This window comes from Telopea speciosissima, unplaced genomic scaffold, assembly GCF_018873765.1.
Source record: "Telopea speciosissima isolate NSW1024214 ecotype Mountain lineage unplaced genomic scaffold, Tspe_v1 Tspe_v1.0012, whole genome shotgun sequence".
NCBI classification, from domain to species: Eukaryota; Viridiplantae; Streptophyta; class Magnoliopsida; order Proteales; family Proteaceae; genus Telopea; species Telopea speciosissima.
The window spans coordinates 1,392,127-1,405,978 of NW_025317348.1; the positions used below are offsets into that span (position 1 = coordinate 1,392,127).

The window sequence follows — 13,852 nt, forward strand, 5'->3', positions numbered from 1 at the left end:
TCACAAGTACGGCCGGCCTATATTTGAACGAGAATGCCGTGTCGTCCAGCGAAGCCTAGAAGAAGGTGACTCGGAGCCTAGAAGAAGGTGACTCGCGCAGACAGCTGACTCCTTTTCAATAGAAAGGAATAGCCAAACCAACCCAGCTGGCTGGTCAATCTCAGAGATCTTATCGGCCGGCAAACCGGAGACGGACGACCACGGTCCCGACCTTACCAGCACCGGAGGTTTACTAATCAATGAACCCCCGAAACCTACTTTCTTTTCTGACAAAGTCAACCAAGCGAAGAAAAGCCTTACCCCTATATAAAAGCGCGCGCCAGAACAAGGCGAGCCAAAGGCTCGCTTTCGCCCAATTATTAGTAAGGCGCGCGCCAGAACAAGCAAGCAAGGGATGAGCCCAATGGAGAGTAAGCTGGTCTAAGACCACCCCTGATTTACAACCAGCCTGCGGTCGAGCTGATCTACGAGCACTCTCTCCCGGTGGTCGAGCTGATCTACGAGCACTCTCTCCCGGTGGTCGAGCTGATCGTAGAGCACCGTTGCCTTGACTCTGTTAGGGGCGCATCCGGCTTCTTGCTTGCTGGGCATGCTGAAAAATGGATGCGCGCTAGCGCGCGCCCTGTAGTTTTCTTCGCTCCGGAGTTTGCTCTTGAGCGCACTCCGGCTTGAAAGCCTTCGTTTGCTCCGTTTGCTGGGTCTCGGACCGGAGTTTGCAGGCTGTGTTGCCTACGTTTGCTGGCTTAACAGCAGCGAGCTCCGCTTTCAGAAGCGAGCCAGAGTAGCGCGCTAGCGCGCCTTCCCTCCTTCTCTCACTTCGGAAAGATTTAGCAGTATTTTCTTATGATGACCTGGTCGAGAGAGTACGATACATCGGTGTAAAAGATTGAGTGGGATCTGTGAGGTTGGTTATTGTAAGGCCTGGCCTGAAGTGCGCGGCTTACGAAAAGGTAAGCGGTTAGGTTGACTTTGCCCCCATTTTTTGCTTTTTCTGAATCTGAATCTAATCCCATTTTTATTCTCCGCGGGATCTCTGTTTCCCAGCCACTAAGGTTCCGTTCGGTCCTCTTCCCCATGGGTATGGTATATGAACGTGAGAGCAGAGCAGGAAGTTATAGCATAAGAAATCCTTCTATTCCAATAGGCCGAGTGAACTGCATGTGTCCTGCCTCCGGGGAATCACGCCTATCGAATGAATGATTGAAGAAAGAAATGCACTTTGTCCAGAGTTCGTTTTTCGACACGCCTTTTAGCTTAGCTCGTAGTGGAGCAAAAAAAAGCCATTTTGCTTCTTCGGATTCTTTTTTTAAGGCGCGCGCGAGAAAGAGAAGGCGCTCCTATTTCAGACTTTAGATATGCCTTACCATTGAACCATTGAAAGTGCACGCCCACTTCCGTTTCCTTGCAATGAGCTTCCTCCAGGGGGCATTCTCCACAAACTGAGTGTTTCCAGAGATTGATTTTGTCCCCTGTTCCAGGAACCCAGGTGGTGATTGAATTAGATTCAATGTTTTAATCATTCCCATCCACCCGGCCGGGAAAGAAAGGTTTCTCCTATTTTCTGAGCTTTTATATTCTCTTTCATTCTTCGAAAGGTTTTTCTCTACCATTACCATAAAGCGATTTCTGCCCACAGAGTCGAAGATGTTAGAGTTCTCCATCATTGTTTAGCTCTGAGCATTCGGCTGACACTCCCACCGCGACACCCGGTTGGCACTCACAAAGTGCCAACCGGGTGCAGCTGAACTAGAGGCGTTGTTGAAGGAGTCGTTGAATATTGTATACCCCGACTGTTTCAGAGGAGCGCAATTTGACTCGATTCAATCATTCCTGCCTTCCTGTTGCATTTTCATTCATTATGCACCTCTAATCAGTATATATTTTATAGAGAGAACTACTTCCTTAGCTGATCTTCATCTCTAATAGATCTTCCAATCTATATTCTTTTTCGGACTTCTACAGTCGCATCGGGCGATTGATAAAAGTCAAATAAATCCGTAAAAAACTTCCTTATGATTTGATCCTAATGGCAGTACAAAACTCATGGCCGTCAATAGGTTGAATTCTTGATCGAGCAAATCATTAAAGAATTCCTATATTTCAACCCTCTAGTAAATAAATTCCCTCTGGCATCGGATACGGCATATCGATCATTTCTCCTCCGGTCCAATCAGTTCAATTGAGAGCTGCCCCTCTCATATCAGCATGCCTCCTTGGCCGAGATCTAATGTGATTATCTCCCACAACTGATCTTCCCCGACCCTACCTACCATTCCTGTGTTTCAATAAAGAAGTAGGCGAAGCTGCTGATAACTGCCATCCCTGGGGGATATTCAATCCTATCAATTCACTTGCCCCTGCGTAATAGACAAAAACACCGAAAGAGGCAACTTTTCTCAGTAATGGACTTCCTATCCCGGGTGCTCAAAGCCTGTCGGTGCCCCTCAGCTTGTTGGATGAGTAATGCATCATGAAGAGGAAGAGTCTTTGTCTTTCCTTCCTTTATCTATGAACTCGAACTCAAAAAATCATTCTTCGAGCCATCTCCGACTCATCCATTATGTCTGGCCATAATGACTGGTGGCATTCAATGCTGACTGGCTATCCATTTTTGGGGTAATCGACAAAAAGTGGGACTGATTCCGATCTGATCCTGCCTGTCACTCCGGGCAATCAGTGACCTCTTCCGAGCAGCTTTTGATCTCTGGTCGAACAAGCCTGCTTTTCCTGGATTTCATCAGATGGGTGGGCGGTCACTTCAGTCTCAGTCTTCAAGATCGCCTTACCGGCGCCTTTCCTTTCCTCTTTCTCCTGTTCTCGATTCCACGGGGGATAATAGATCTGATAGGTGTCATTCAAGGGGATTCGATTGAACTGATTCTGATCCGAGCACCGATTAGAAGGCCTTCATCGCTCCTGTCACTGGTAACTGATACCTCTGGAAGGGGAATCTGATCTCTTGTCCGCGGGAGAGTTAGAGCAGCAGAGAATTCCTCCTATCTTCAGTAGTGCCCTCTAGCTGGATCAGGAGTGGAATGTGAGCGGACTTTCAAGGTGGTGCATGAATCAGTGATTTGCTCCCTCCTCCTATCCCGGGTCCTGATTTTGTATCGAACTTAAGATCCTTCGGGTGGGTGCACCAGACATAATGGATGAGTCGGATTCCCCAGCAGATACCGGTGAAGAAGATCCCCATGAATCAGTCCGAGACCCCTAGTGAACCTCTGGAATCGGCGTTTATTGGACCCGCCCGACCTCCTATCCTCCCATGCAACTCAGTCTTGGGAGTTCCATCTTCCCTAGGCTTGGCCGCTATTTACTACTGGATCGGCAATAAAGAGGTTTCATCTCTTTTTCAAAGCCTATAATCCTAGGGGTTCCTTGTCTGTCGGTCGAAGAAGGCCACAAGTGGAAGCAACCGATGCTTTGGTCATTCAGGCTTACAGCACCTTGCTGCCAGTCCGTGCTTGCTGTCATGCTGGCAAAAGCAGGGGTTTCGGCCGGTTTTACCTACTATTGGATTTGAACCAATGACTCTCGCCGTATGAAAGCGATACTCTAACCGCTGAGTCAAGTAGGTCAAGCTGAGTCAAGTCAGAGAAAATAGACCTATAAGAGAAAGCCGCGCAACCAGAGTTCTCCGCGGGGCGGAGCGCTAAGAAAGAGAAAGCGTTATCACTATACGAAATGAAGCAGCGGCTAGCACGCTAAGATCAACCACTTGGAGAACGCGGAGCCTTTCTTTCTCGGTCGTCTGTCTTAATAAGTTAAGTTGATTCCGATTCATGCGGTCGTTCTCTGCTGCATTGGTGTTTTCACTCCCCACTCTCCACCATAACAAAATGTTTCCACCATATCTCAGGAGTAGTCAAACAAAGGAAGTACGGCGGGTCCGAGTAGGAAAAAATGCACTAAGAAGTGGGACATACAACAATGGATCAATTCATTCAACAAGATCCGTTCGGATCGGACCAGGATGAATGGGATTGGTCTGACCTCTCGCTCGGATGTAAGACTCCCGCCGCCGACAGATGTCCCATGCCACGTTTCGTGAACAGCTATGCCCGAGAATGAATGAATTGTGATATAGCGCCGAATAAGCCACTGCCCATTGAGACTTTAAGGGAGAGGAAATAGGGGGCCCTATACCATACATCCTGCTGCCTCGGGACGACTGCACGTTACATCATAGCAGCACGACCAAATGGAGGGTGGTCTACGATCACAAACTCCGGCAACAAGCAAGGGCCCGACTATATACAACGGCTAGCGCGCCCTTTAGAGTAAGTAAAGCGCGGTAGCGCAGTAGTTTTCTTTGCGGGGCGCAGGAGCGCCCCTATAAAGTAAGGCGTTTTCCCCTATAGAGTCAGTATTGGGGCTTCGCATACTAAGAAAGAAAGAATAAGTAAGCTAAAGCTACCTCCCGTCTTCTCAAATGAAGCATCCATTTAGCTGGCCAATAACAAACAATTGTCCGGGGATTTTGCTGTTTGAAATGACATGTTGGGCTTTCATTATTCTAACTTTTATTGAACTTGTCTTATCAAGACATTTCTTGGATGTCTCCTGCAACCCGACAACTGGACTCACCATCGCCGACACATCAAAATGACGAACTTTATCCTTTATACTTGGCTGGTGTGGTGGCCACCTCAATGAAAGGGGCTGTCTCGAGTTGCGAAACCATTGGCATTGGGGCTCTTTCATACTGTCTTTGACACATTAGCAATTTCCTTCTCTGCTCCACAACTTATGATTGAAAGTTCATTCCTAGAGAATCAGAAGAATCTCTCGAGTCAACATTTGAAGTTCAGTCATTCGTTTATGTAAGGCCGAAATGAGAGCGCTGCAGTGCTTTTGAAAGTCCTAATTTCTCGATCCTTCACTGAAAGCTTCTTTTCTTCTGAGTCTCAATCAGTGCAGGCCCCTAGTCAGTATGAAGGCTTATCTGCCTCTCGGCTTCTTCAAACTCTTTCTGTAACTCTGCCCATTTAAGCTTATTGGCAATATCACAGGCATGCCCTGCATACTCCTTCTGTAGCTCAGCCTGCTGAGCCGTCTTTTCTATTAACTCATTATATATCTTTAGCGATCCGCCGTGCTGTTTCCAAATCAAGTGCTGTAGCTTGAGGGGCACTCATCTGACTCATATGAACTGACGCCTCGGCTGCCCTATAATCGCATCGCCTTCATCTTTGACCTGGGCCTATTCACCTGTGGAGTTAAGGCTGGAATAGAGAATGAATCCGAATCATAGTAAAGTGTCTTATTTTTTTTTTCGACGGGATTTCTCTTCAGTCAGTGCTTTCATTGTAATTAGCTTCTCAGCGTCAGTTGGGGGTGGGGTAAGGCTTTTACGTCCTGTAACTTCTTTTTGATTATTAAGAAACTGGTAGGGGTCCTCGCCTAAGCCCCCGAAAGAGAGTATGGATCACTATGTCTCAAAAATGCGTCTTGCTTAGTAAGGCGCTTTGGGCGGTATAGTGGCTGTTCTTATGCCGCTATTAGTAGATCAAACGCTCCTCTTTCTCTGATCTTTCGGAGTAGATCTTTCCTTAGTCGAGTCAGATCTCGCCCAGAGATTTCGTTTGCTGTTGGAGTGATTAGCCCCAATTTTTTGCAGATGGTTTTGGGAATGGAGAAAGAGGACATCGAGTAGAGAGGGAGGGAATTGGTCACGACTTTAATGAGTGTGGTGCGTCCCGCTTGGGAGAGCAGCTTAGACTTCCACCCCTGAATCCTGTTGTCAAGACGGTCAAGGAGACATGAGAAAGCAGCTTGTTTGGATTTGCCAAAAAAGAGAGGGAGGCAGCTGAGTTATCAGGTCCTGATTACCTAGTAGTCGAACTCCCAACAGACGACGTAACATGCGTGAATGCCTAGATGCTACGTTTCTGCTGAACACAATTCCTAATTTTGAGTTCTTTATCTTCTGACCAGAAGCCCTCTCATATTCTAACAACAGATCCTTCATTGTTCGTGCATCCAACAGGGATGCTCGACAAAAGAGGAAACAATCATCTGCAAAGAGCAGATGGGAGATGGGGGGACTTCGTCTTGCAACCAACATTCCTTGTAGATGCTGGGCTTCAGCTTGGCGTTGAAGAATTCGCGACAAGCCTTCAGCACATAAAATGAACAAGTAAGGTCTCTCGAGCCTTGCCTCAGTCCCCGAGAGGGTACGATGTGACCCATGGGTGACCCGTTGAGCAAGACAGAGAAGGATACTGTGGACACGCATTGAAAGCCCACGGAGCGGTTACAGAAGTCCAAAGAAAATCCCATCGCCTCCATGACCTTCATAAGATAAGGCCATTCGATGTGGTCATAAGCTTTAGACATGTGACGCTTGAGACCCATTAATCCCCCCCCGTCCACGTTTCTTTTTAAGTGTGTGTAGCAGTTCATGTGCAATGAGGACATTGTCTGAGATCTGGCGCTTGGGGACAAAGGCGCTCTGATAAGGTGAGATGAGGGATGGTAAAAGAGGCCGTAAACGGTTGGCGAGGACTTTGGCGATTATTTTGTATGCCACATTACACAAACTAATGGGTCGGTAGTCTGACACGGTGCACGGGGCAGATGATTTAGAGATGAGCACAATATGGGTATGGTTCAGTTTGTGAAGGAGATAACCACTGCGGAAAAAGTGTTCCAACATATGCCAGATATCTTCTCCCAGAATGTCCCAATAGGTCTGAAAGAACATCGCCGGGTAACCATCAGGACCTGGTGCTTTCCATCCTCCTATTTGAAAGGCCGCCTGTCCGTTTTGAAAAGCCAGGGCGACTTCTGCCGGTGAGACCACACCAGTCCACTATCAGGCGAGGTGTGAAGCGATCTCGTACTAAACGAAACGACTAACCCTTATTAGAGCAAAGGCGAGGCGCCTTTAGCCTTTATCTTTATTAGTAGTAAGTATAGTAGGGCCGTTGCTTGTTTAGTAAAGCGCTAACGCGCATCCAAGAATCAACGGATGAGCCCCTATTCGAGTAAGGCGCGCGAAGACGTTGCGCGTTAGCGCATCCGGCTTCTTGCTTGCTGGGGGCGCGTTAGCCCAATTGTTATAGTTTTGGTTTTCTTGCTGGCTCGAAAGCTATTCTATTTACTTAATAATATAATGGTAAGGGTGCTTGAGCGCTGACGCGGCTTTTTGGCCGTATCTTGCTGGGGGCAAGCACTTGGGCGGAGTAAAGCTGATCGTAGAGCACCGTTGCGCTAACGCGCGCGCTGTAGTTTTTCAGCTGGGCGCGCTAGCGCACTCCGGCTTGAAAGCCTACGTTTGCTTGTTTGAGCTTGTTGGCTTGCTTCATTGTTATTTATACACTACCTGAATTTACTTACTTGGTAGCCTACGTGAGTATCCGGATGGATGGATAGAGACTGATCCCTTTCTACATACATAGCCCACACCCCCCATATACTAAAATAAAGACTTTTCCTCCTTTCTCCCATTTCGGAGATCAACTCCTTTCTTTCCTCATCATTCAACATTGAACTGATGATCCGAAGGGGCGCTTGTTCTGCTGGGCGGCTAAAGGAAGGCAATCACGACGAGGCCGGGGGCCGGGGAGAAAAAAAAACGACTCCCATTTCAAAAATGGAACCGCTGCGCCCCTAAGGTCATCCTTTCCTGAATCTTAGCTCTTCTCTTTCTTATTCTTACTACTATCACTTTCCAAACCGGGCCGGAAATTCTAAACCGTAACGTTTCAGGGTAGTACGCCTGGAGGTATCAAGATACCACGTCGTACAATTTCGGCGATTAAAAAAATAAAGGAGTATATCCCTCTCCCTTAGTGTCTTTCCACTTCCGTCGTTCAGGAACAAACACAACAAACACTTCGCCTAATTCTTTTGAGTCCCGGCCCGGTTTTTCCCCACTAACCAATTACGTTACGACCACTGAACAAACTTGGTTGACGAACATGGTTTATGCGCCGCTAATGTAGCGGCTTGTCGAGCATTTGACAAACTCACACCATCCATTTCAAATGGGATTTGTCCCGTGGACACACGAGCAATCCAACCCGTAGGATTTCCTTTTCCTCTTCCCATTCTCACTTCTGTAGGTTTCCCGGTAATAGGGAGATCTGCGAGAACTCTTACCCATATCTTACCATTTCTTCGGGATTGTCCGCTCATAGCACGATGGAATTGTCCGATTGTAGCCCGACGCGCTGCTTCAATGGCTCGATATGAAAGACGACCAGCTCTACAACTTTGAGTGCCATATCTTCCAAAACCAAGTTGTGTACCGTCCGGTTCGCGACCCCTACTACATCTGCCCTTACGATATTTACTATATTTCGTACGTTTCGGATATAGCACGTCCCTTATTTTTTTTACTATATGAGATCCGCACTTTGACACCTGAGATTCCGTAACGAGTAGATACTTCCGCAGGAGCATAATCGATTTTCTGGTTAAATACATTACGAGATGTTTTTCCATACTTTCCGCATTCAGTTCTAGCTATTTCTGCACCTTCTGATCGACCTGAACAACAAATACGGATCCCCTCCACCCCTTTTGGCATTACTAATGGAATATCCTTCACTATTTGACTAAAAATGGAACGAAATGATCTTGTTTTGTTCCTCGGTTGAAAAGAGATGTCTTGAGCAATCGGAGAAGCACTTTGATAAACAGATTTGATCTTGACCGACTCAATTAAGGTATTAGTCTTTGTTCTATTAGACAACAAAGATCGCATTTTTTTCACTTCGTTCAAATAAGAGTTGTACCCGTACGGAATTCTTCTGTTTCTCAGTATGATCTCTATCATCATCTCTATTCCCTTTATCAATTCTCCTATCCCACCTAGGTCTATGAATTTCTCTATCAATTCCATTACCTTCTCCTTACCCATGAGGTTCCAACATTTGATCCTTAATTGACCTAGGAGTTGTTCCCGGGCATCCTCAAAATAAAGGTTCTTAGACAGCCCAAGCCCATCCCTTGGAAAGAAAAAGGTAGCACCGAAGAAAGGAAAGAGCGAGATGGTGGTTTTTGTTGTTCCCGCGAAGCGAAGATCATTCGCTTGGCGAATGAAGTGGGTCAACCTCTTTTTGGCTTCGGCCAAACACTTTTTCTCGCTGGTCGAGCTTTCTACAAAAAAAGCGATGCGAGAACGTATTCTCTTATCAAAGCTTCTTTCCTGTTCATTCGCTCCCCCCATCGTAGATGGTTCAGCCACGCCCGGTGCCACGAAATGATTGAGAACTACGACGGGGTCGAAATGAATTTTGTTCTTTGTATTCAATAAGTATTGCATGACCGAATAATTCAAGGAGGGGCGCACTGCAGGGAGGGTCCTTTTAAGTAGATGACTCGTCGGGCCGTCGGAGCGGGACTTCTTTGGGAAAAAGAACTTGAATAACTTCGTTTTTCTGGAGGAGTCGTCATTTTCTATCAGGAACGCTATGTCATTTACAACCCCGGCGTATTTCGGATGCTTGAAGGCCCCGCTGACCCGAAGTGATTTAGAAAGATTCTTCTTTCTCGATGGTGATCGGTCATGGTATCCATAGCGTTGCTTCTTTTTCGGCCAAATCCTGATTTCGTTTTGCTTCTCCCGGTCGTCGAGCCTGATCGACTCGACTCTTTTCCCTGCCCCCCGGCCTCTCACTTCGTTTCGTTCTTCTTCTGTACCGTCGCTTGAATGAAGACACCCGATCGGCCCGACTTTCCCAAAAGCCCACCACCGGCCCTTCTCCTTTCCGGGTCTGGATTTGTCGCGTCGTTTCAGTCGTCGTGGTCGACGGGGAAGAAAGAAATGAATGAATGTTCTTTTGGGAAAATGTAGAATAATACACCTACCGAGACGAAAGCCAAAGGTGAGTCTCGTAGGTGGACGTATCGAACCGAAATAAGATCTCAGATTGACATCTTGATACACTGATTTACCATAATAATAAATAGAGTCAATGGTGACTCCGCCGTGGGAAGAGCCGCTTCTTTCTTGCTTGATAGGGGGGGCTTCCATTCACCAGCGCAGACTAAAAGTGCTCTCCGAACCGTGCTGGATAGTCACCCATCACACGGCTCTCAAACCCAACCTGTGGTGGATCCCGGGGGACAAAGTCAAAGCGCTTGATCCTTTGCCCCATACTTTGAGATGCTCCTCCCCGCCGATCAAGCAGCGACGCTGCTCGTGATAGGCTTAGCTTAAGCCGCTAACGTTCGGTTCGGATAAGTCAAGTCCCTTCGGTCGGTTCGCTCAGGTGGTCTTCCCTTATCTTCCCTAACGTTCAGAGTTGTTCTGGTTTGAGAAAGGAGCACCGGCCGAGCGCCCTGAATGAATAAGAAATGGACAGCAGAGGGAATCAATGATTCTTATTCGACCGATAATCAGCTAGCAACATGTCGATTACACACCGGAGGTTGGTAAGAACTGAGGGACAATGCCCCCCTAACCTAAGTGGGCCTACCAGCGAAGCAACTGGTACTTGATCGGGCGGGGGGCGTTTGGTTTCGTGCAACGCCCCCGCAGCAGGAAGAGGCAGTTGTCATTTGAAAGGAAACGCCCCCACCCCAGAAGGGCGCCCTCGCTCTCTTGGCAAAACGCTTCGAAACGAAAGAAGAACGTCTCGCCAAGGCCCCGCCCGCCCCCTTTCTTTGCCCGCCGGCCGCCTAGCTCGTTCTTCCATTTTGAGATCTGGATAGAGTCTCGCTCCGGGGGAAGCATGGATTCTTTAGATCTAAAGAATCCATGCAGCAAGCTGAAAAAGCCTTACCCCTATATAAAAGGGCGCTCCTGCGCTCCAGCGAAGAAAACTACAGGGGTGGTCGGAGACCAGGGCGAAGAAAGCCCCAACTCTAAACCTTTTAAGGGCTAACGCGCGCCCCCCTATGAGTAAGTAATAGTAAGGCCTTTTCTTTGTGATCGTAGACCACCCTCCGTTTGCAGGTTAGGGGCTTTCGAGCTATTCTATTTACTTAAGAATAGTAAGGGTGCACCGTTTGCTGGCTTCAAAGTGCTAGTTGTAGCGCGCTAGCCTTTTTCCGCAGGCTGCTAGTTTAGTTGTAGCGCGCTAGCGCGCGCTGATTTACAACCAGCCTGTTCTACGAATCTACAACTCTCTTTACTGAGCGAGACTCCATCCATATCCCAACTAGTGGTTATTCTGATTTTTCCATTCTATGATTTGTTTGACAGCTTACACTAGGCTCCACTTTAGATAGGGTTTTCGGTCAACATCAAGATAGGTCAGGGGCGCGTCGGAACGGTCGGTAGCTGCTTAGTCTCATCCGAGAGTCCAATCTCTTTGTACTGCTTTTGTGTCTTTGAATAAAAAGAAAGAAGGGGGTCGATTTAGGCTCCTTCCCTTCCACTGCATAGCTGCGCTAGCAGGTACTACGAGCCCTCTGTCCCACGCATCTAACCAGCTCGCGTGGTTCACCGGTTCCACCGAAAACTCTCATTTGTTGAAGCGGAGCATAGTGCGCTTTAGGCGCCGAGCGAGAAACGTCTCTTCTTTCGTTTCGGTTTATTCACTGATCTGAAACGAAGCACTTGTTTTCTTATTGATTCCAGGGGCGGCGGCGTTCTTGAATTCAGTCTATCCGAACCGAATTAGCACTTCTCAGATCAGGCTAGGCCTCTCCAGCTGAGCTGGGCGCCGGGGCCCTGGATGCGCTAGCGATCGGCACATAGGGGAGTGGTTGCCCGGGTTTCTCGGCCTGGTATCCTGCACCTCGCGTTCATGATATCTACATTCAACTGCGCCCCGGAGACACGGTCGAAGCACGCCCGTCCAGTGTGCTTCTTTCACGACATGCTCTGGTCCCGGGTGTCTTCCTGTGGTCTTCTAGCGTTAGAAGAAGTCGTGTCCGTCCCGGACATCTGCAACGTCCTCCCACGCCTTTTTTTTTAATATGGGACAAACTGAAGGAAAAGACTGAGCCATTCGGTGACTTTCGCGGTCGCCCTCACTGAACCGACTTGGATCTGAACTACGATTCAGATCAAGTCTTACCGAAATCGGATTTCCTTTTCGTGCCATATGCGCTTAGACTTTACTTTTTCCCCTTTTTTCTTCCCGGTCCAATATTTGTTCTCGAAGGTCTTCGTTTCCGTGTAGAAGCAAACTCTCCAAATTTATGACCAACCTTTCCTTCAGTGATCTTACAACGAACAGGAGTTTTTCCATTGTAAATTCGTACGGAGCAATCAACGAATTCCGGCGAAATAGAAGATCTCTTTTCTTCTGCATTCTCAACAGGAATGCATCAACAAGACTGCCCTTCCATATAGATCGTCGTGGCATGAACTAATTTCTGCGTTTCCCCACCCCTGCCCGAAATCCAGCTTTGGTGGGCTTCCCCCAAGGTGACACCGAAGGTCTACCTCCTTTCGTGCGCCCCTCACCTCCTCCATGAGGATGATCCACTGGATTCATTGCAACACCACGAACAATGGGGCGTCTGCCTAACCACCGGCTTTGTCCAGCTTTTCTAAGCTTACGTGCACCATGGTTGGGATTGGAAACTATACCAATAGTAGCTCGGCATCGGGAATCAATGAGTTTTTCAACACCCGAAGGTAGCCGCACAAGACATTGTGGTGCTGGTTCCTTCATTATTTTTGCAAAAGTTCCTGCGGCTCGAGCCAGCTTTGCGCCTTGACCTGGATTACATTCAATATCATGTACCCATGTTCCTATACGTATATCGGCTAATGGTATGCAATTTCCTATTTGAGAATTTAGATCAAGTATATCGTATCTATAAGCAGGGGGGCGTGGCCAAGAAGCAGCCAGCTGACTGCCCCCTTCCACCCGGCCTTTATTCGCTGTGTGAACAAGGTCTTGGTATGTATGGGCATTCTGGGCAGGTCGCAAGAAGCCGCTGGTCGAAGGTTTGGACCAATCGCAATTCATCACCATCTTGCCCGCTTCCAATTGATGACTGGCTATTATATAAGTGTTGACCTAAGCCCCTGTGCTGGGGCTCGGCTCCCGAACCGTACGTGAGCTGCCTCGTACGGCTCTTCCTAAGAACTTGAAGCCCCCTCTCTCTAAATATTTTTTTTATAAATTGATTTACAAGACAAAAAAGACTTTTTCAAAAAGCCTTCGCCCTCCTATTCAACGGGGCTATTAGAGAAGCAGCTTCGTTTCTTGACTTCTTTGCTCAGTCAAGCTTCCTTGTTCCTTAGTGTAGTCTCGGTCCATAGTTGTTGACTCCGTTCCTTAGCCTAGTCTATATCCACAGCTGACGCAACTCCGTACCGACGCCTTTCCCTTTGTAGACGGCTAAGTGACTCTGTAACCGCTCCGTGGGCTTTTCCCCTTTGTAGAACAGCTAAGGTTAGTTGAACTCTTTCACTTACCTTCAACCAACTAAGCTATTGAATAACCAAAATCTCACTTTCTTCGACTAAGTTATTCAATAACCGCTCCGTGGGCCTCGGCTCGGCTAAGTGACTTCGTCACCGCTCCGTGGGCGTACTTATTTTCGTACTTTCTCAGGTCTAACCTTCGCCGGGCTTTCGTCCCTTCGCCTATAGGCGGCTTCGCTATCGCTCATGACTTGGTATAGAGATCTCTCCGTGTAGTCGTCGGCCTTCCCCAGAATGCCTATTATATAGTGGTCGGCCTTTCGAATGCCTCCTTCCTTACTTTTCTGAGAAGCTCTTTACGACTATAAAGGACAGGGGGCTGTTCACCTTTGGAAACTTAGCTACTTAAGTACTACTCAATACAAAAGTAAAGGCGAACGACATTCTGTTGTACAGCTACTTAATAGTACAACAATTGTCGTACTGTACTACTTACCCAAGGATTAACGGTTCCCTTTGTTTGAATAAACGCCGCCTATTAGTTAGTTTACATTACAAAGTCAACCA

At 47.7% G+C, this 13,852-nt stretch overlaps 2 protein-coding genes and 1 long non-coding RNA gene across 3 annotated transcripts in view; 1 reads left to right on the forward strand and 2 right to left on the reverse strand.

Moving 5' to 3' along the window:
* Positions 1-1,986, forward strand: part of LOC122647156 — a 63,371-nt gene extending 61,385 nt beyond the window's left edge. The window contains exon 4 of the long non-coding RNA XR_006330812.1: positions 389-1,986. This is a non-coding gene — a long non-coding RNA (uncharacterized LOC122647156). The remainder of the gene's footprint in view (positions 1-388) is intronic.
* A 6,245-nt stretch (positions 1,987-8,231) lies between these two features.
* On the reverse strand, positions 8,232-12,067 carry LOC122647140 (ribosomal protein S3, mitochondrial). Its single transcript, XM_043840627.1, has 2 exons — positions 11,935-12,067; positions 8,232-9,920 (listed from the first exon to the last, which is right to left on the reverse strand). Exons 1-2 carry the CDS (start codon positions 12,006-12,008, stop codon positions 8,303-8,305), a joined length of 1,692 nt encoding a protein of 563 aa, XP_043696562.1. The 5' UTR covers positions 12,009-12,067; the 3' UTR covers positions 8,232-8,302.
* LOC122647147 (60S ribosomal protein L2, mitochondrial-like) lies at positions 12,046-13,007 on the reverse strand. Its single transcript, XM_043840635.1, has one exon. It carries the CDS (start codon positions 12,888-12,890, stop codon positions 12,276-12,278), a length of 615 nt encoding a protein of 204 aa, XP_043696570.1. The 5' UTR covers positions 12,891-13,007; the 3' UTR covers positions 12,046-12,275.
* Between the last annotated feature and the right edge of the window lie 845 nt (positions 13,008-13,852).

Excerpts from the sequence above, each read along its gene's own strand:
- LOC122647147 (XM_043840635.1), bottom strand. The coding sequence starts at position 12,890 with ATGGTGATGAATTGCGATTGGTCCAAACCTTCGACCAGCGGCTTCTTG.
- LOC122647140 (XM_043840627.1), bottom strand. The coding sequence starts at position 12,008 with ATGGCACGAAAAGGAAATCCGATTTCGGTAAGACTTGATCTGAATCGT. Across the intron at positions 9,921-11,934 it reads GATCCAAGTCGGTTCAGTGA|TTATTATTATGGTAAATCAG; the intron begins GGGCGACCGCGA and ends CATTGACTCTAT.